The 21,344-nt window shown below is 43.2% G+C and overlaps 1 protein-coding gene across 2 annotated transcripts in view; it reads right to left on the bottom strand.

Moving 5' to 3' along the window:
* LOC147421779 (uncharacterized) overlaps positions 1–21,344 on the bottom strand; it is a 66,096-nt gene that overhangs the window by 7,175 nt on the left and 37,577 nt on the right. The window contains exon 2 of one of the 2 annotated variants that reach the window (XM_086503506.1): positions 16,605–17,779. The exons of the other annotated variant lie outside the window; for it this stretch is intronic. Within the exon in view, the coding sequence (XP_086359632.1) occupies positions 17,745–17,779 (35 nt within the window). The 3' untranslated portion in view covers positions 16,605–17,744. Of the gene's footprint in view, positions 1–16,604; positions 17,780–21,344 lie in introns of those variants that run through there. 2 annotated transcript variants of the gene reach the window in all.

Genomic DNA, 21,344 nt, shown 5'->3' with positions numbered 1-21,344 from the left:
CTAAAATAAGCCAGATACAATCACAAACTAGAGCAGAAACTTCGCTTATATGAGAAACTTACACAAAAAAAATAGCAGGAAAAGAGTGAGGAATTTCTCAAAATGGACAGTGCCATCGCGTCCGGAACGGCCCAAAACCCCAGTCTACAATGTCAAAGTGCTCAAATCCGACCTCGAATGAGCAGTTTACGGCCAAAACAGGCTCCAAAATGAGCAAAAACACACCTGTGGCTGTTCCTCCTCTCTTCTCCACGTTTTTTCTGGTCTTCTCTCTGATTTTTCAGTTCCCACACTTAGCTTTATTACTTGGGCACCCTTGGCCTTTTAGATGACCTCAAACGGACCCCGAACAGGCCAAAAACTGACCTCGTACTGCATAGTTGTCACCTTTTTGCATCATTTGCACACCTGGCACTCAGCTTTTTTTCAATAATGCATCTCGCCACCACGTGAAGTGGCCCCAAAAAGTGGTCCTAATGATGACCTTTCTGCATAACTCTCACAAGAAAACACTCACGTTGTGTCCGTCCTCATCCGCGTGCAAATATTGACCTCGTTCGCCCTCCTGACGCCACTAGATGTCATCTGACGCACTTGCTGACCTCACGTCGTCGGCCCGCGAATAGCTTCCTCGAAAAGTTTTACGCGCTATAAACTCCTCATTATTGTAGAAAAAACATACTGGTACTGGTGATAGTAAATATCGAAGCACTATGTACACACTGTCCTACCTGTACACATGTGGGCCCCACATAACCACCTGGCTAAGGAAAATGGGCAATCCTTTATTTGATGCACCATGCATGTATATGTACATATGCGCAATCCCTTGATCCAAAAAACTCCTGACATAATTTGCCCATCCCCTAGCCTGCTAGATCATTCATGATCAGCAGCAGCAAAGAGAGATATGAGACTCGCCGCATCACAGGTCTCCTCATCCCTCACCAACACTGCTTGATCCACAGACAGCTCATCTTGCTCCACCATCATCAATCTAGCATGATACAATTTAAGACGCAATCCATTTACCCTTGACTTATGTAAAATCCCATCCAGGTTAGCCAGCTGATATGTGCCATTCGGGAAACACTCCACTACCTTGAAAGGGCCTTCCCACTTAATTTGAAACTTCTTTTGGAAGGTGTTGTCCAGTTTGCTGTTGTAGCGCAAAACCAAGTCATGTTTCTTGATACCCTTACTTTTAACCTTTTCATTTATCTTTGCCAAAGACTTATTCTGCATCTGCCCATAATGCTCCAATGCGCTCATCCTATCCAACTGGACCTCTTGTAACTGCAAGAGCCTCTCTTTGAATGCATCACTAGGCGACCCAAGCAACTTCTCTAACATCTTGACCGCAGGCAACTCTACCTCCACAGGCAATAGTGCTTCCTTTCCATACACCAAATGAAATGGAGTAAACCCTGTACCTGTCTTCACTGAAGTACGGTAAGCCCATAAAGCACTAGGCAATTCCAAATCCCAATTCTTTCCTTGGTGCTCTGTCACTTTAGAAAGAATTTGTACCAACTCACCATTGAATCTTTCATTTAAGCCATTACACTGTGGGTAATAAGGAGTGGTATGTTGGTGCCTAATCTTCATCTTTGTGCATAAGAAGTCTAGCAGTTTAGCTCTAAATCCTGGCCCCTTATCTGAAAGTAGCTCTAATGGCACCCCAAACTTGCAACATATTTCATCATACACAAATTTTGCCATATCCTTTGCAGTGATCTGTTTTACTGCTATAGCCTCTGCCCATCTAGAGAGATAGTCCACTGCCGTCAAGATATAGCTTTTTCCCCTGCTTGTGATAGGTAACGGGCCTATTGCATCAATCCCCCACTTTTCAAACACATCAAACGCCATAATGGTTTTTCGTAGCTCTGGCTTCAACACTCTCTTCCCAAATGCTTGACATCTATTGCAAGACCTACACCAATGGTGAACATCCTTGTGCAAACTACGCCATACATACCCCTCTTGCAAAATCTTATGCAAGGTGATCTTTAGAGCAAAATGGCCACCACATGCGCCTTCATGATTCTCTTCCAACACTCTGTAAAGCTCCTCCCGCCAAGGTACACGTCTCAACACGAGATCAGCCCCTTTCATGTATAAGACATCACCAATCAATTTGTACCTGTATGCTCTACGCACAAAGCCATACTTCTTAGACTTCTGAATCTCCTTTGGAATGATTCCTGTTAGCAAAAACTCCTCTTCTTGAGCCAAACTTTTGTTAAGTATGGAGCCTGATTTACCCTTGTAATTTTCTGTGGTAAAAACGCACATTTGTAAGGCCCCCATTATGAGGAGAAGCCATCGTGCGTGAAGGAAAATCACTCACCGGAAACCAAAATTTTCACGGACAAGAATCAGGGGCAACTTTAAAGGCTGGAATATTCTTTTTCGCCGGAATATTATGGCCGGACGGCGGCCGGAAAGTGGTCGGAAAACAAATGGTCGTTTGGTCGGTGGCCGGTAGTCAATGGCCGATGGCCGGTGGCCGGTAGTCAATGGCCGGTGGTCGGTGGTCGGAAGTCAATGGCCGGTGGCCGGTGGCCGAATTCAATGGCCGGTGGCCAAATTCAAAAGCGGACTTGTCTTCTCAAGGGCGGCCACACATGGGCGGATTGGAGGGTCCGATTTGGACTTATTCGCACAAGGGCGGCTACACATGGCTGTCTCTCATAAGAGAGGGCAGCCCTTTTGGCCTATAAAAGGAGGCCATTTCTACACACATTTCATAGTGTGAAGTTGATGCAACAAGGTGAGTGTGAGGTGGTGAGAGTGAAGCAAGGCGGGAGCTCCATTAAGGGTATAATCCCTTTGTAAACTACTTCTTGTTTTGAAGTACTAAAGCCATTGAGTGGCTTCTTTCCCGTGGACGTAGCCCACATTGGGTGAACCACGTATATCGTGTGTACTCTCTCTCTCTCTACTCTAGAATCTCTTGTATATAAATCTGTCTCTCTTCATTAAGTAATCTACTCAATTATCTATTTAGCTACGTCTTATTTCCTAACAACTTTCCCGGCCATGATAAAGAGGTAAAGTGGTCCTCAACACAAATAGCTCCCCAATCATGCCTTGAGCTGCTTCATATGCCTCTCCATTTAGAGCACGTTCAATGTGTCTGATGCTCCATGCTTCGAACTTTTTTAACAGGCCTTTAATTCTGAAGCACATTTCCTTCAATGAGGTGTTCTTGCTCTTCCACACACCCAGCACTTGCTTCACCACTAACAAGGCATCACCTTTTATGCTCAGCCTTCGAACCCCATGCTTCAAACAAATGTGTAATCCGGCTTCCAATGTAGCATATTCAGCCTCATTGTTACTATTCGCATCCAATTTGAACCCTCTCTTGCATACTAGCTTCCCCTCTAGATCATAAAGTGCTATACCCCCTGAAGCTGCATCATGGCTCTTTCTGTATGAACCATCAAAGAACAACACATGTGTATTGATGATCTGTGGCACTTCTTCAACTACCTTTCTCACCACCTCTTCCTTAACAATAAGGGGATTCTCCTTGTAGGTCAACAAATCAGCTAGGGTAGCCCTTGTACTATCTTCCACTAGAAAAGAGAACTCAAACTCTTGCAGCTCAATTACCCATTTCTTCACCACATTTGACATGTTAGTACCATTAGTTAATTGTGGCAAAAAGGCATAACTCGTCAAGAAAACAAAAGGCCGTGGTAGCAAGTAATGACGAAATCGTCGACAAGCAAATATTACACTGGCCATCACTAGCTCTACTTCCGATAACTTTCTCTCCGCTACCAACTTCACTCGGCTTGCACAATACACTGGCCTCATATAATGGCTGCCCTTCCCCTTTTGCAATAGCATGGCTCCAATGGCATCATCCCCTACTGATGGATTTACATAAAAAACTTTCTCCCAATCAGGAGCCTGCATGGCTGACAACCCCCCTAACACCTCTTTCACCTCTTGAAACACTTCTTCACACTTGTCATTCCATTGCAATGGATCATGCTTTGCCACTTGCTGTAATGGATAAAGAATCTGAGAAGACAATGGAATAAACCTTGCCATGTACTTCACTTTGTGTATAAAGGTTGCCAATTGCTTCGTACTCGTAGGTGATGGAAGATGAATAATAGACTTAACCTTGTCTGGATCAGCCTCAATGCCATTTTCTGACACCATGTGGCCCAATAACTTCACCCTTGACTGTGCTGGATGACATTTCTTTTGATTTAGTTGTCCTCCATATTCATCATATCGAGCGAATACCATCTGCAGCTTCTCATGGTGATCAGCCCTACTGCTATAGACACAGAAGTCATCCATAAAAGCTTTAACACAACTACCAATGAATGGTTCCAACACCCAATTTGCTCTCTCTTGATAAAAGGAAGGTCCATTTGACAACCCAAATGGCAATACTGTGTAGCAATAGCAGCCCCATGGCGTAATAAAAGTTGTCTTTGTGCGGTCTTTAAGAGCAATCTTCAATTGAAAATAGCCTGAAAAACCATCACACACACTGTACCTCTCATAACCTGCCACTGAATCCAAGATCTAATCGATGAATGGAAGAGGATATGGGTTCTTTTTAGTGGCTGCGTTTAAGGGTTTAAAATCTACACAAATTCTCCACTTCCCATCCTTCTTTGGACAGACTACTACTGGACTCACCCATTCTGTGGTCTCCACAGGGACTATGAACCCTACCTTCAACAACTTGTCCACCTCTTCTCGCTAGGCTTCCATTTGCTCTTGACCCATCCTTCTTAGCCTTTGCCGCACTGGCTTAGCACCTTCTTTCAGCTCTATATGCATCTCTTCACCCTTGAACCCTCTGATCTCTTCATATGAAGTAATGAACAAATCAGGAAAACTAGCCAGCATGTGTAAATATATATCCTTCTCCATAGTTGAGAGGTCTCCACTAATCATTTGCGTCATTAATTCCTGCTTCTTTGACAACTCAACCTTGGTTTGCATCAGCCCTTCAATCACTTCATAAGGCCCTTCACTTTCATCTTCAACCTCATTCGCAAATGCAACTAAACCAATCTCCTGGATTTCTTTGTCCATCAAAAGAAATGCAACATCAGCATCCTCATCACTGCTGGTAGTGCTATCACTGTCCTCATCTGTCACCGTGCAAGAGTCTTCATCACTAGACTCATCCTCATCTTCATAAAGCTCCTCTAATCGTTTCCTTGTGTCCATATTATAAAGCTTCTTGGTACCTGTCTTTCCATAGAGGCTAATCGTACCATGTCGCCAATCTTGAAAAGCTCCCACTGCACGTAACCATGGTCTACCCAGTATAATAGGATATGCTCTCAACCCTGCTGGCATCACATGAAAATCAACCACTGCCTTTGCATCATATGCCTCCACTTCTAAGCTCTTTACAACACCCAAGCATTTTACTTTTTGATGGTTTGCCAATCTGATCCGAAAAACTGACACCCCAGCCATAGTGAGACCCATCTTCTCAACGCATGAGTGTCTTATGACGCATATTTGGGCTCCGCCATCCACATAACCTTGTCCCAAATTTTTCCTTTTATGCCACACATCTACTATTGGACAAATGTCTGGTAGCTCGTCCATTGCCAACACCTTCACTGAACCTCCCTCTGGCTCTTTCTCCATTGGGTTAACCATCCTCTTCCACTGTCGCTTTAGCTTAGGTACCATCTCTATAAGCTGCCCAAAAGTAACATCTGCCTTCCTGCTCGTCAGATGCTCCCTCAAGTCATAGCTTAATTGCCCATCCCCTAGTGGAAAATCTGAAACATGAAACTTTCGACGAGCTCTCCTTTTCCTCTTGGCCTTGACATCCTCGCCTTCATGGCTCTTTCCTTTCCTCTTACTAGGACCTGGGGCACTTCTTCCTTCCTTATCCTCTGTGGTCCTCTTCCCAATAGGCATCACTAATTTATCCTCTAGCTTTGATGCCTTCTCCAAGGTGACTACACTTAGCACTTTTGTCTTTCCCTTTTCCTCCTGGGTCAGTCCACTGGTTCCTTCGTCTCCCTTAATTTCGATGCCATAATCATTTGACCTAGTTAACACCTGTCTTGGCAATGGATACATGTCTCCCCCCATCCTTGGTGGCTTATCACATTGCGGGCTGATGTGACCCAACTCTCCACAATTATAACATGTGGGCGTCTGCCTCCAAAACCTACCATTGCTTTGTCCAACACCATTCCTAGGCCTTTCTTCACCTCCTTGCTGATTTGCAAACCTCCCTCGACCTCGATTATTTCCCACTTGACCTAGCATGTTTAGGCTGAGATTCTTCATCAAATCTACCATTTGCCTCATGTCTTGCCTTAGCCCATCATCTTGCACTGTTGTAGTGACCACTGCTGGCATAAACTGAGTAGTAACAGGAACTACTGGTTCATGATGAACCCCTGACATGTGCCCTTGTAAAGACTCTATAGGCTGAAATTGAGACCTCATTGGCAAAGACTCCAGCCGTAACTGGCTCATTTTCCTCAGCTTCCACTCTTTGTTCCTTGCTACCTCTAGTGCATCCTCATATGTCCTAGGCTTCTTTAGCTCCACTCTCCAACGTATATTCTCCCAAAGACCAGCCAAGAACCTGTCCTTCTTCATCATGTCAGGCGAGGGTACTTGTGGTGCTAAAGCCTTGCACATTCGCTCCCATGCCAATGAAAACTTACGTATGTACGCATCTACTGGCTCACCTTCCTTTTGCACCAAAGCCTGTACTTCTTGCCACACCTTGTCAGGATCTTCTATCTTCACAAACTCCACTTCCAACCCATGTCGTAGATTGTCCCAACTCAACCTTACAGGTGGATCAGCCACACGCAACTCCTCTTCAAATGCTTTAGACCAAACTCGTGCATCACTCTTCAAACAAATTTGGAGAAGGCGTAGCATTTGCGTAGGGTCATGAATCTGGTTGCTGATGCAGGCAACCTTCATCTTTTCCAAAAATTCTTCCACATCTTCATCACTTCTTCCATGAAACTCGGGATAAGAGAAAGCCATGGCTACCCACGTTACAATGCTTTGAGAACCCCTTCGAACACACGTGCCAGAACCCAAGACTTTTGACTACCCAATCCCCAGAAACTTTAATGGAGCTCAACTTTAGATAAGGACAAATACATGCACATCAAATGAGTTTTCATAGTTCATCATCGGAATTACAACAGGCAAAGGACATTCCAGGATCTCTCTCAATCTTCTTGGCCCAAACATAAAGACTATGCGCTGCTGGAAAAAGATCTTCTTGGACACATGAACATTAATCTAAATTCTTTGAGTTAAATGAAAAGGAGTGAACTGAGGGCCATTTTGATCATCCATTAAAGCCAACCATGAAGCTCCCAAGAAGGCACACCTGACTCAACCTCTGATTTTGCCAAAATTTCAGCAGCATAACAGAATAAATGGCTCAAAATACCAAAAAACCAGCCATCATAACTTGGGAAAATTTTGACAGAGTTTCCCCAGAAGTAGAGCAGTAGGAACCCAAAATATAGACTGTATCTGTATGCATAAACTGCCAACAATAGAACCCGAGCATCAAATAAGACTCACTAGTACATAGCCTATGGCGAGGTCACAAAAAGGGTGCTCCAGCTACCTGTATCACCGAAAGTATCTCTACATTTGAGAATCCCCCAGCTCAATAAAAACCTCACGCTATCGACCCTCACACGAAAGCTAATGCAAATCGCGTATAGTCAAGTCTCAGAAATGACTATCTTCCAGACCAAGTCTCAGAAATGGCTGTGACTGCCAAATACAACCATGTATGGCTCCACAAATGCGTACAATGGCAGTTTCTACAAGTAACGTACAATACAGCAAACAATGCGCTCAAATAGGCGCCAAGTGATGCATACCCACAACAACTGCAAGTGACATCACTGCTAGTATATCACTGTACTCCAGCTACCTGTACCTGTGTGAATCACCTGTACCTGTACCTGTAACCTGTAACCTATAATCTGCAACCTGCAACCTGCAACCTGTAATCCCGAAGCTCAAAGCTCGAAGCTCGAAGCAGAAGGTACTCGAAGAAGATCCTCCGTGGGGGCGCCAAAAAAATGTGAGCGGGATGAAAACACACACGGGGCCTCTATAACGACCCGACACACACTCTTGGGAAGATACACACACACACTATGTGGCACCACTCGGCTTACACAACACACCTGGCCAAGACAGGGGACACACCTCTGGAGTGAGAGGAGAGAGACTATCCACTTGCCCACTCCACACAGACACACACACATACACACACACCCAAAAAACTCAGCTCAAAAGAGGAGAATTTCTGATGTTTAGATACAATTGAGCTTGGGCCAACACCAATGGGGCAAATAGCTCACACAATATGGGTAAAATAAGCCAGATACAATCACAAACTAGAGCAGAAACTTCGCTCATAGGAGAAACTTACACAGAAAAACAGCAGGAAAAGAGTGAGGAATTTGGCAAAATGGACAGCGCCATCCCGTCCGGAACGGCCCAAAACCCCAGTCTACAATGTCAAAGTGCTCAAATCCGACCTCGGATGAGCAGTTTACGGCCAAAACAGGCTCCAAAATGAGCAAAAACACACCTGCAGCTGTTCCTCCTCTCTTCTCCACGTTTTTTCTGGTCTTCTCTCTGATTTTTCAGTTCCCACACTTAGCTTTATTACTTGGGCACCCTTGGCTTTTTAGATGACCTCAAACGGACCCCGAACAGGCCAAAAACTGACCTCGCAGTGCATAGTTGTCACCTTTTTGCATCATTTGCACACCTGGCACTCAGCTTTTTTCCAATAATGCATCTCGCCACCACGTGAAGTGGCCCCAAAAATTGGTCCTAATGATGACCTTTCTGCATAACTCTCACAAGAAAACACCCACGTTGTGTCCGTCCTCATCCGCGTGCAAATATTGACCTCGTTCACCCTCCTGACGCCACTAGATGTCATCTGACGCACCTGCTGACCTCACGTCGTCGGCCCGCGGATAGCTTCCTCGAAAAGTTTTACGCGCTATAAACTCCTCATTATTGTAGAAAAAACATACTGGTACTGGTGATAGTAAATATCGATGCACTATGTACACACTGTCCTACCTGTACACATGTGGGCCCCACATAACCACCTGGCTAAGGAAAATGGGCAATCCTTTATTTGATGCACCATGCATGTATATGTACATATGCGCAATCCCTTGCTCCAAAAAACTCCTGACACCGTTACTTATGATGAAGCTATCTCTTCACCACAAGCGGATCAATGGCAAGAGGCTATGGAAGCAGAGTACGATTCTCTTATCTCTGAAGGTACATGGATACTAACTGAATTACCTCTTGGTCGTACAGCTATTAAATGTAAGTGGGTGTATAAGACAAAAGTAAAAGCAGATGGATCTTTTGACAAGTTCAAGGCGCGTTTAGTTGCAAAAGGTTACTCCCAAGTAGCTGGTGTTGATTATCAAGAGACTTTTTCACCAGTTGTTCGCATTACAAGTGTTCGAGTTTTATTGGCATTTGCTGTTCAATTTGATTTAGAAGCTCATCAAATGAATGTGCGAACTGCTTTTCTTAATGGTGACTTGAAAGAGGAAATTTATATGGAACAACCAGAAGGGTTTGTTATTCCAGGTAAAGAAGACCTTGTTGCTCAACTCATAAGGCACTATATGGTCTCAAACAAGCTTCGCGAGCCTGGTATAAAAAATTTGATCTTTTCCTCACCTCTAAATGATTCATCTCTTGCTCGTCAGACCCCGACTTATACATAAAACGCCAAGGTAGCAGTTTTGTGATTCTTTCTCTTTATGTGGATGATACCATCCTTGTTTCCAATGATTTGGGATTTCTTCAGCAAGTGAAAAATTTATTGTCTTCTGCATTCGATTTGGTGGATCTTGGAGAGATTCACTCTTGTCTTGGCATTCAAATCCAACGAAATGGTACAAAAGGTATTTTATTCATTCGACAGTCAAAATTTATTGCAGATACTATTCAAAAATTTGATATGGAATCTGCACATTCAGCCAACACACCTTGTCTTGCAAGCTCTACGAAGAATACTTCTGACAATGGTGGTCAACTTGTCACAAATCAACCTTATGCTAACTTGATTGGATGTCTTCAGTTTGTTGGCATGAACACTTGTCCTGATATTCTGTTTGCTGCTAATTATATTGGACAACATCTTGCATGTCCTTCTCTTAAGCATTGGTCTGCTACAAAGCGTGTATTGAAATACTTGAAAGGCACTACAGATTTTGGTTTAGTCTATCGACGACAACTCACATCGGATTCTATGCAATCTCTTTCTCTTTTGGGTTACACAGATGCAGACTGGGCAAGCTCACATTTATCTATGCGATCTACTAGTGGAAATTGCTTCTTTATAAATGGTTGTCTTGTTTCTTGGACCAGCAAGAAACAACGTTATGTTACAGTTTCTACGACTGAGTCAGAATATGTTGCAGCATCACTTGCACCTCGTGAGTTGATTTGGCTTCGACAAATGCTGGTTGATATTGGTCACTCTCCTCTTTCTAGCACACCCTTGCGGTGTGACAACCAAAGTGCTATTAGTCTTGCAAAAGACTATGTTCAACATAATAAGTCCAAGCACGTTGATGTCCATTATCATTATGTCAGGTATGAAGTACGCAAAGGAACCATTATGGTTGAACACTGTCCAAGTGACCAGATGATTGCAGAAATTTTGACCAAAGGCCTCAATGAGTCATGTTTCATCCTCTTGCGCTCGGAGCTTGGAGTTACTTCGGCCTCACTCTTTTTAGATTAGCTTCTTTGCTATTGTAATAGCTTTGTACATATGACATTGTAATCTTTTAGGTACCATGCACTATGCACACTCCACATTTGCACCTTGTGATATCTAAGTCACTTGAATATTTGCACATAGATGCACAATTCACTTTCACATCATCACCGCTGGTTCATATTTCACATTGTATAGGGGCTTGGGTTTTTCCCTTGAACTCCCCAAGGGATTTTTCATCCAAAGCTAAAGGCCTTTGTTTGAGTAGGGGTGTTGGAGCTATATATGGTTCACTCTACTGAACTTGGTCTCACCTATATATTTGTATCTTGTCCTCAATATGAATCAGTCTTTGGGAGCGTATATGGTGTGTCTCTTGTCTCGTCTCTCTCTCTCTTTCTCTCTACATCTCAACAACGAGGAAGTGAGAACCTCAAAAAATGAACCTCCACAATGATGTCATTTCGGTAACTGTAACTGCACCTTCTTGAGAACCTTTTAAGTTTTCAGCCACCAACATAGGTTCCCTCCGGCCTCCATGCTGGCAACATCATTAAACACACTCAAGAACCCACTACCCTTAGTCATAACTTTTTTTGAGCACTCGTTGCAGTACTCACCAATAAAACAAGTGATAAAATCACAAGGCCTGCAAAATAACCTCTAATAGTAACAAGGATGTTGTCAGGGAGTACAATTTTGAGAAACAAAAGCTATGAAAAACTGGAGTTTCATGGTTAGGTTTTGTCCAGTTTTGATGCAAGCATCCATGGGAGCTAGGGCGCAGAACAAAAACAGACAAGGAACAAGATAAACATATAAAACAACCTCGACGGACTTGAATGTAGGAGCTTTACATCATTTCAGAGGTACTTGACTGAATATTTTGTTATGGACTCCTTCCATGCCTGCAGTATCAAGATCTATATGATTAAAACATTGTCGGGAAGATATGCAGTATCCTCTGCCCCTAGAGCACAATTCTACAATGTCAATCACAACTATATTCAAGTCTACATGCAAGGAGTCCAGAGAAAATTGGGGCTTATTTGACCTCAGTTTTGCGCGCAAAAAGCCTGCAATGGGGAGACGTGAAATTGTGACATTCATCAGGACAACTAAATCGATAATAACAAAGGCATTTTTTGAGTGTAAGTGACAGAAAGAACCGTCCTTGAGAGAGAAACCCCTAGCTGCTCAACGCGTTCTCAGCCAAGTCAAGGTGCAAACAAATACTTGCCAACAAACATATCCGAAAGAGCTAGATGCTTTGATTTTTTGAAAACTAGCCTCCTGCAAGTTGGCTATAAAGGTAAGTTTGGACAGTGAAGCAGTGACACAGACGGGGTGGTGGACTAGGCAACACTGGTGGAGCTGTAGCTTAAGGTGTCGAGGCAGGAAGCACATGGCTAAAATGGCTAAAAAGGTCCTTTCACAGGGACATAGGTGCGGGGGCGATGAAGGATGAGAAAGCGGTTGGTGGCATTGATGAGGGAGATAGAGGTGAGAGAGGGGGGCAGGGGTCAAAGCTCCAGCGAAGAGATGAAAGGCGTGTCGTTGTCGGGGCTGCTATGGGCCAAGCAGACGTCAATGCGCACCACTTGTCCGCATCCACTATGAGTTTGCACTGAAACAGGTTATCGACGCCTTTGGGCATGTGGGGTGGCGCAATCTCCGTCCACATCTCTACTCTCACAGAAAGAAAATCCCCGCGTGCACATCGCCCGTGCTCAAGTGATAGTAGTACTTCTTCATGGCGCTACTCGACCCATTAGCACCGCCGTCCTCGTCGAACAAACACATATTTTTCAGCACGCGATGCGCCGGATTGCTCAGCTCGATCTTACTGCCCTCATTGATAAGATGTCAGGTATCTAGTGGATTCCGTAGTGATCGGTGTACTGTTCTGTGTCAGAAGTGCAGTCAATACTGAGGAAGCATGCATGCAGTCTTTAAATGAACTGATTAGTCAGATACCAGGGTAATTAATGTGCTAAACTGGACTTGCAGGTGCAGCTACAAAAAATGATGATTAATTATCACCTCGTCTTTGCAATGTTGTAGAGGACCAGAGCAGTGTGGCCTGCAGAAGCGCAATGCCAGCTTGGACGAAGGAGATTTTACTATAGTAAGTAAGGTGGAAGACTGTACTGCATGATACTGACTCCTGAGCTGTGATCCTCCATGGCTCATGCAGTTGCTCTCTGTCACGCTGGGCAATTTAGCAGTAGTAGTGATCCTGTTGTGCAACAAGGAGTACTCAGGTTCGTGCGACTTGCAATTTGTCGCTCTCACTCGAGCACTGCAGAGTCCCCCATGATAAGGCCGAGCTGCTCCACTCGGCAAGTACTCCCCGCCTCAAAGCTGGATCAAGAATTGGCCATGTGTGTGTGTGTGTAATGGCAGCAAGGGAACGGATCTCTCTCCTTCACATCCTTGCAAGCAGCTTGGTCGGCTTCATATGCGTCAATGGCTGGTTTTCTCACAGGACAATACCTACGAATGAATAATTTGTGAGGCTAGTTGGTCACCTTGCACACGCAGGCTAAAGGAAGGGGAAGACAGGGGTGGGGCACAATTGGGGTCAAGAGGGAGACGAGAAGATGCAGGATGACGAGCATGGAGGACGACGAGCATGAATGTGTAGAGCGATCAGCATGCACCGACATGGCTCTTGCGTGGAGGCTCCAAATTCCCACCACAAGGTTAAGACAACCATCATGATTCATCACCGTCCACTCCAGCTACTTTTCATTTGACATCCTAGAAAGCATCACCCACCGGGCCACCACTAAATCTTTTCTTTATCATAAATCAAATAAAATTGAGTAAGACCTCAACCGTGGGCAGACCAAAAATTGTCCATTTTTTAAAACTACATCCCTTTTTGAACATTGGTACCCACTAGCACGTGGAATTGGAAACAATAAAATCAAATTGGCTACTTTGATTGTGCAACTGGCTCAAGGCTTGAGACACATTTTCCAGAACACTGATTCTCTCTCTAGATTTATTGGATGCAAGCATTTATAAGATAGTATGTATCCGTGCATAGTACCCTATCCCATCATACTTAGTGATGAGTGTCCAGTATCTTATTCATTCATTAAAAAATTGTGCATTTACAAATCAAACAAATCCTATTGTTGTACATAATGGTGGCAAAACAGAAATCCACTTTTTTGTTTGTATTTTTGGACAACAAAAAAGAAACCCATCTCTATAGCCTTTGCCTTTGGGCAAGCCAAAAAAACAAGGAGAAAAAAGTGATGAAATCACGAGGCTTGCAAAATGACCATTAGGAGATGTACATAATTAAAACAAGACAGAGAGATAGAGAGTGGGGCTCTATCGACCCTCGTGCCCTTCCGAGCGTGGGTCTACCCGATCTCGCTGAGGCTTGCTGTGCTAGCTTCTACGAGTTGTTGGCATACGATACTCCGAGCGGCAGGCCATTGAGAGAGGGCACTACTGAGTTACTGAGGGAAAGCCACACAAAGCAACTTTCCTGAGAAGGCCAATGAGGAGGACGCTTTCATGATAGCTAAGTTCCGCTAGGGGTTGAAGGGGCCTTACATGACAGAATGACACGAGAGACGGTGAGAACTAGATGATAGGGAATGTAAAGGATGGCACGAAGAGCAAGCAATATCAGTTTGCAAACCGAGACATGGTTGGCATGAAGAGCAAGCAATATCAGTTTGCAGACCAAGTCACTTATGATGACACTGCAGCCAATACCAAACTTAACAAACATAGCTACATGGCAACCAGGCACCATAGATGTAAAAAAATTAATTGTCAAGGGCGCCACTTCAACCAAGCGCCATGTAGAAGCCTTACTTGTTGTCAAAACCAAGGCCATCGCCCACGATTGCCCTGCGCAGTCGCCATCCTGTTAAAGTTTTAATTCCCACGATTGCCCTCAAACTTTTCATGCCCAAGGTTTCCCTCACACTTTTCATGCCCACAATTGCCATGTGCAGCCATCTGGTCTTTAAGTTTATAAACAACAGTCTTAATGGCTTCCACGTCCTTGATCCGCTATTCTTGTATAGTTTCAAGCCTGACGATGACTCCCGTCACTCCGGCTATGCTCAAAGTGACCCCTACAGCCACTGCTATCGCGTTCCCATGTACTTGGAAGAGCACCTTCTTCAGCTTCTAATAGCCGTTGGTAGACGCCATGGATTTGAGGTTTGCATTTACCTTGCAAATATTTGAGATTTGCATTTTATGAAGTCTAAGAGCATTCTAATAGAACGATCGGATAAAAATCAGAGTTTAGAACTTACTAATTATGACCCTTATTCACTTCAAAACTATAGGTTGGTGGAAAACTTAAGCCTCAAGACTGTATCTAAAGATAAGAGTTGACATTTTATGAAAGGAGAAGTATTTTTCGAAAAGAAAGAGGAGGGAGTTAAGTTTAGAGTTCTTTGCTTGTAAGCTAAGCTTCTTTTAAAATTGGAGAACCCAAATCGCGCATCAAAACCTATGTCCAAAAATAAAAAATAAAAAATTAATTTTAAACTATCAAAACTTATGAAGACATTGCAACCAGGCACCAAACTTAACTGTCAAAGAAACTAACATGTTAATCAGGCACCATAGATGAAAAACAAAAATTGTCACAACCACTGACATGGTACTTATGAAGGGACTCTAGCTAGGCATCAAACTTTCAGTGTCAGAGAGACATGATAACATGGCACCATAGATGGAAAAATATTGATTGTCACGGTCACTTATGACTACACTACAGCTAGCACCAAACTTAACAGACTTAGCTAGGCAATCGGGCACCATACATGGAATGAAATTAATTGTCAAGGGCGCCACTTCAACCAAGCGCCATGGAGAAACATTACTTGTCAAAACAAAGACATCGCCCACGTCTGCCTTGCGCAGTCGCCATCTTGTCAAAGTTTTCCTTCCCACATTTGTCCTTAAAAATTTTATGCCCACGGTTTCCCTTACACTTTGCATGCCCATAGTTGCCCTATGTAGCCATCTGGTCTTTAAGTTTATGAACAACTATCTTAGTCGCTTCCACATCCTTAATCAGTTGTTCACAGTTTAGTTTCAATCGTGACGATGACTCTCATCACTCCGGCTATGATCAGAGTTACCCCTATAGCCACTGCTATCACGTTCCCATGAACTTGGAAGAGCGCCTTCAGCCTCTGATAGCCGCTGGTAGACGTTGTTGGGCAAAAGAAAATCGGAGATACCTCTGTAGCTTGATAGCCCAAGAGCGTTCAAACTTTATCCTCAGAACCAAAAAATATACCAAAACAAATCTTCATAACCCCCAACCAAAAGGCTTATGGTCCCTTGGAATTTACAAGCACGTGTCTACCCAATGGACCATAGAGCATAGGAGCAAAACCCTGTCAAAGCACGGATTTACAGCACGCGCCGACCAATGCATATGAAGACAAGAGATTCCCCTTTCCCAAATGAATACCACAAACCCACAACTTCAACCTCAACTTCACAATTCATAGAAACGAGCCCTCCCAATCTGCTCACATGCAGTTTTCCACCAGGTTGTCATAGTCGTAACCCTACAAAGAACTAGTCATAACTTGAAGAGCACAACTCCAATTGGGGCACTTTAAAGCTTGAAAAATGAGTGGCAAGAAAGCTGAAGATGACCAAAATTTATTTCGTACACCGCCGTGAGAAAAATTGACATGAAAAGAAAGTTGTCCCAGCACGACTACATGTAGAGAAGGCTAGTCGAGGCAAAAAACTGCATCAAAAAGCACCAAGGAGGCACAACGAGCTAAAATCTGCAAATTTCTGATTTTTGGTTGAAATTTTTTAAGTTTTTACATGAGTTTAAGTTATATGCAAGTCTCACTTCAAAAAACTCACTTACGGGCACTTACAACAGCCCGATAGCTGTCACTAGACTAGCAACTTACAGTGCATGTACATGTGCTTGCTAAATCAAGCTAAAAACCCCACAAAAAGAAAGCGCACACACCCTTTTGACATCAGACGCCATGTTGGAGTGTACAAATTTACAAAAAACGGGTGTCAAAAATATGTCCAACATAGTTTGCCACACCCCAGCCTGCTAGATCATTCATGATCAGCACCATAGAAGAGATCCTGTAAACCACATGAGGGAGTCTTCACTTCATCTTCATCATTAGCCACATGCTCAACAAATTCTTCAAAAGAAGGCTCATCCTCAATCACAGTCATCAGCCTTGCAATATACTTCTTCAACTTGTAGCTATTCACACGTGCTTTATGTGGGGTACCATCCAAGTCAGCAAGCTGATATGTGCCATTTGGAAACCTATTTAAGACCAAGAAAGGACCTTTCCACTTGATTTGAAATTTCTTTTGAAAAGTGCTATCAAGCTTACTGTTGTAACGAAGCACCATGTCACCCTTCTTGATGTCATGTCCTTTACCTTCTCATTTGCCTTTGCTTGATTCTTCTTCAAGACCTGCTCATAATGCTCAAAAGCCAACAACCTATCCAACTGTACACATTGAAAATATACAAGTCCTTCCTTGAATGCATCATTGGGCCCTTCTTCAATCTTTACCATCATCTTCAAAGCTGGTATCTCCACCTCAATAGGAAGTAAAGCCTCTTTGCCTAAAACTAGATGGAAGGGAGAGAAACCAGTACCTGATTTGATGGCAATCCTATAAGCCCATAGAGCACAAGGTAGCTCTAAATCCCAATTCTTCACATTATTTCTTGTCATCTTTGTAAGCATCCTTATAAGCTCTCCATTAAACCTTTCATTCATGCCATTGCATTGGGGATAATATGGAGTAGTAAACCTGCGATGCACATGAAGCTTCTCACATAGATAATCCACCAACTCTCCCTTGAAACCTGGATCCTTGTCAGAAAGTAACTCCAATGGCATGCGAAATTTGCAGTAAATATCTTCATATATAAATAAGGAAACATCTTTACTCATGATGTGCTTAACAGCTTTGGCTTCGACCCACCTGGATAGATAGTCAATAAGAGTAAGTATGTAACATTTGTCTCTAGTTGTTATAAGTAGAGGACCTATTGCATCAATACCCCACTTCTCAAACACATCATAAACCACAATGGTGCTTCTAATTTCTGATTTGAGAACCCTATTTTCCATGCTTTGACACTCTTTACAAGACTTGCACCAATGATGAACATCACGTTGAATGCTTGGCCACACATACCCCTCCTGCAATACTTTATGCAAAGTGACCACCACAAGAACCCTCATGATTCTCCTATAAAATTTTGTAAATTTCCTCTTTTCAAGGCACTTTTCTCATCACAAATCAACCCCCTTCATATACAAAGCATCACCAAGTAGCACATACCTTTTGGCACGACGTAGGAAGGCGTACTTTTTTTACTTCTCCAACTCTGATGGAAGCATATCTGTTTGTAGAAACTCTTCCTCCCTCTCTAAAGCTTCCCTTCCCAAATAAAGAGAAGAATCAGTTCTTAACACATACAATTGCCCAATTGAAGCTTGTGCTGCACCATGTGCTTCTTCATTTTGAGACCTATCCACATGCCTTAAACTCCAAGCTTCAAAATGCTTAAGCAGATTCTTCACTTGAAAACACATATTTTTCAGCCTTGGATTCTTACTTTGCCAGACCCCAAGTACTTGCTTAACCACCAAATGAGCATCACCTCTTACCCTCACACGACGGATGCCAAGCTCAAGGCAAAGGTTGAGACCTTTCTCCAAAGTAGCATACTCAGCTTCATTGTTGCTTTGTGTTGTAAGCTTCAAGCTTCTTTTAGTTACCAAAGCACCTTGAGGATCATACATTACAACACCTCTCAAAGCTTCACCATGCGCTTTCCTGTAAGAGCCATAAAAAAACAATAGATAGGCATTGTCTATGTCAGGAGCTTCCATGTGTTGCCTCTTCTCTGCATCCTCCTTAAGAAGAAGAGGCATTGTCTATGTCAGGAGCTTCTATGTGTTGCCTCTTCACTGCATCCTCCTTAAGAAGAAGAGGGATTTCCTTATAAGTAAGCAAGTCAGCCAATGTAGCCCTTGTACTCTCCTCAAATTCCTGTAGCTCCACAATCCACTTCATAAGCCTCTTTGACAAAGTAGGGCTATTCACCAATTGAGGTAGAAGAGTGTAGCTAGTGAGGAATGTGAATGGTTTAGGAAGAAGGTAGTGCCTAAACCTTCTACATGTATAAATCACACTCACCATGATGAGCTCCATCTCGGTATAGCCTCTTTCCACCTCTAGCTTCACCCTACTAGCACAATAGATAGGCTTCATGTAGTGGGAATTGTTACCTCTTTGAAAAAGCATAGCTCCAATGGCATCCTCACTTACTGATGGATTCACATAAAACTCCTTATCCCACTTAGGAGCTTGCATAGCACGAAGAGAACCAAGAACCTCTTTGATACCTTGAAAAACCTCTTCACATTCATTTGTCCATAGTAGAGGATCCAACCTTGCTACTTGTTGTAGAGGATAAAGAAGTTGAGAGGACAAAGGAATGAACCTTGCCATATACTTCACCTTTTGAATGGAAGTAGAAAGTTGCTTTGTATTTTTAGGTGATGGGAGGAGCACCAAAGCCTTCATTCTTGTCAGGATCCGCTTCAATCCCATTCTCTGAAATCATATGCCCCAAAAACTTTACTCTTGGTTGAGCAAGATGACACTTCTTTGGGTTGAGTTGACCTCCACTTTCATCATATTGCTTCAATGCTATCCCAAGCTTTACACAATGATCCTTTCTAGAGCTATAAACAGAAAAGTCATCAATAAGATCCTTCACAAACTTGCCAAGAAAGGGAGAGAACACCTTATTGACGCGCTTTTGATACCACGCACAGCCATTCATAAGGCCAAAAGGAAGCACACAATAACAAAAGCATCCCCATGGTGTGATAAATATGGTCTTCTTTCAATCTTCTAACGCCAAGGTGAGCCAAAAATTTCCAGAGAATCCATCACATACACTATACCTCTCATGCCCTGCAATAGAATCAAGTATGTCATCTATGAAAGGAAGAGAGTATGGATCCCTCTTCATGGCTGCGTTTAGAGGCTTAAAATCAACACATATCCTCCATTTTCCATCCTTCTTGGGTGTGACAACAACAGGACTCACCCATTCTGCAGTACTCACAAGACATATGAAACCTGCTTCAAGAAGCTAGCCTACCTCTTCCTTTAAAGCATTAAGTTGTACCTGTCCCATTCTCCTTAGCTTTTGGCGTACGGAATGAGCTCCTTCCTTGATTGGAATTTGTATTTCCTCTCCCTTAAAGCCTCTAATCTCCTCATAAGAAGTGATGAATAAATGGAAAATTAGGTTGAACTTTGGGTTGCATCAACTCTTCAATTTGCTCATAAGGACTAGAGATATCCTCATTTTCCATAAGACCAAGAAATCTTTGTTTCTCATCATGCTCTTCTTCAAGAAACAAGGAGGAAACATCTAGATCGCTATCGCTGCTATCTTCCACTTCATTGCCATCATCCCCATTGTCTTCTTCTTCACTTGAGTATCCTTCTTCATCACTTTTCTCATCAAAATCAGCATCCAAATATTGCTTGCTAGCCATGTCAAATCTCTTCTTATCACCCCTTCTATTGTAGAGAGTGATGGTACCATGTCCCCAATCCTTTATAGCTTTGGTTGCCTGTAACCATGGTCTTCCAAGGATGAGAAGGAAAGCACCAATACCCGCGGGCATAACATGGCAAATGACCAGCACTTTAACATCTAATACATCCACCTCCAAGTCCTTTACAACTCCCAAGCACCTCACCCTTGATTGGTTGGCAAGCTTTATGCGAAAACCTGAATTCTTCGCCATGTTGAGTCCCAACTTTGATACACAAGCTTGAGTAATAACACATACTTATGCACCTCCATCAATATAAGCCTCGCCAATGCACTTCCTCTTATGCCATGCATCCATAGTAGGGAATATATCAGGTAGCTCATTCAAAGATAGGACTCTCACTGACCCCCTTGCAGGCTCCTTCTTCATGGGGTTGACTACGTGCTTTCATTGCCTCTTTAACTTGGGACACATCTCCATGAGTTTCCCAAAGGTAACATCAGCATTTCTACTCACCAAATCAACCCTTAAACTATAATTTGGTTGCCCTTCTCCCAAAGGAAATTCGGATGCATTGTAATGTTTCCTAGGTTTTCTCTTCTTCTTCTCTTTACATGTACCTGTTTCAACCTGTTTCCCTCTTTTATGGCTGGGACTTACATCACTCATATCATGATCTCTCGTAACCCTCTTACCTACAGGCATGACAATAGCTCCCGAATCATCCTCCTTCTTCTCCAAACGGATTATGCTTACCACTTTTGTTTTGCCCTTCTCTTCAGCTGTCAAACCGCTTGGCCCTGCTTCCCCTTTAATCTCAATACCATAATCTTGAGCTCGAGAAGGAATTTGTGGACGAAGAGGAAACATGTCACTACCCATTCCTTTTGGCTTGTCACATTGAGGGCTTTTATGACCCCATTTACCACAATTGTAACATTGAAACATATCCCCTCTTC

Source organism: Adiantum capillus-veneris, chromosome 27 (assembly GCF_014529385.1).
Source record: "Adiantum capillus-veneris isolate H3 chromosome 27, ASM1452938v2, whole genome shotgun sequence".
NCBI lineage: Eukaryota > Viridiplantae > Streptophyta > Polypodiopsida > Polypodiales > Pteridaceae > Adiantum > Adiantum capillus-veneris.
The sequence above is the reverse complement of the archived record's forward strand: the minus strand, read 5'-3'. Positions and strand labels throughout refer to the sequence as shown.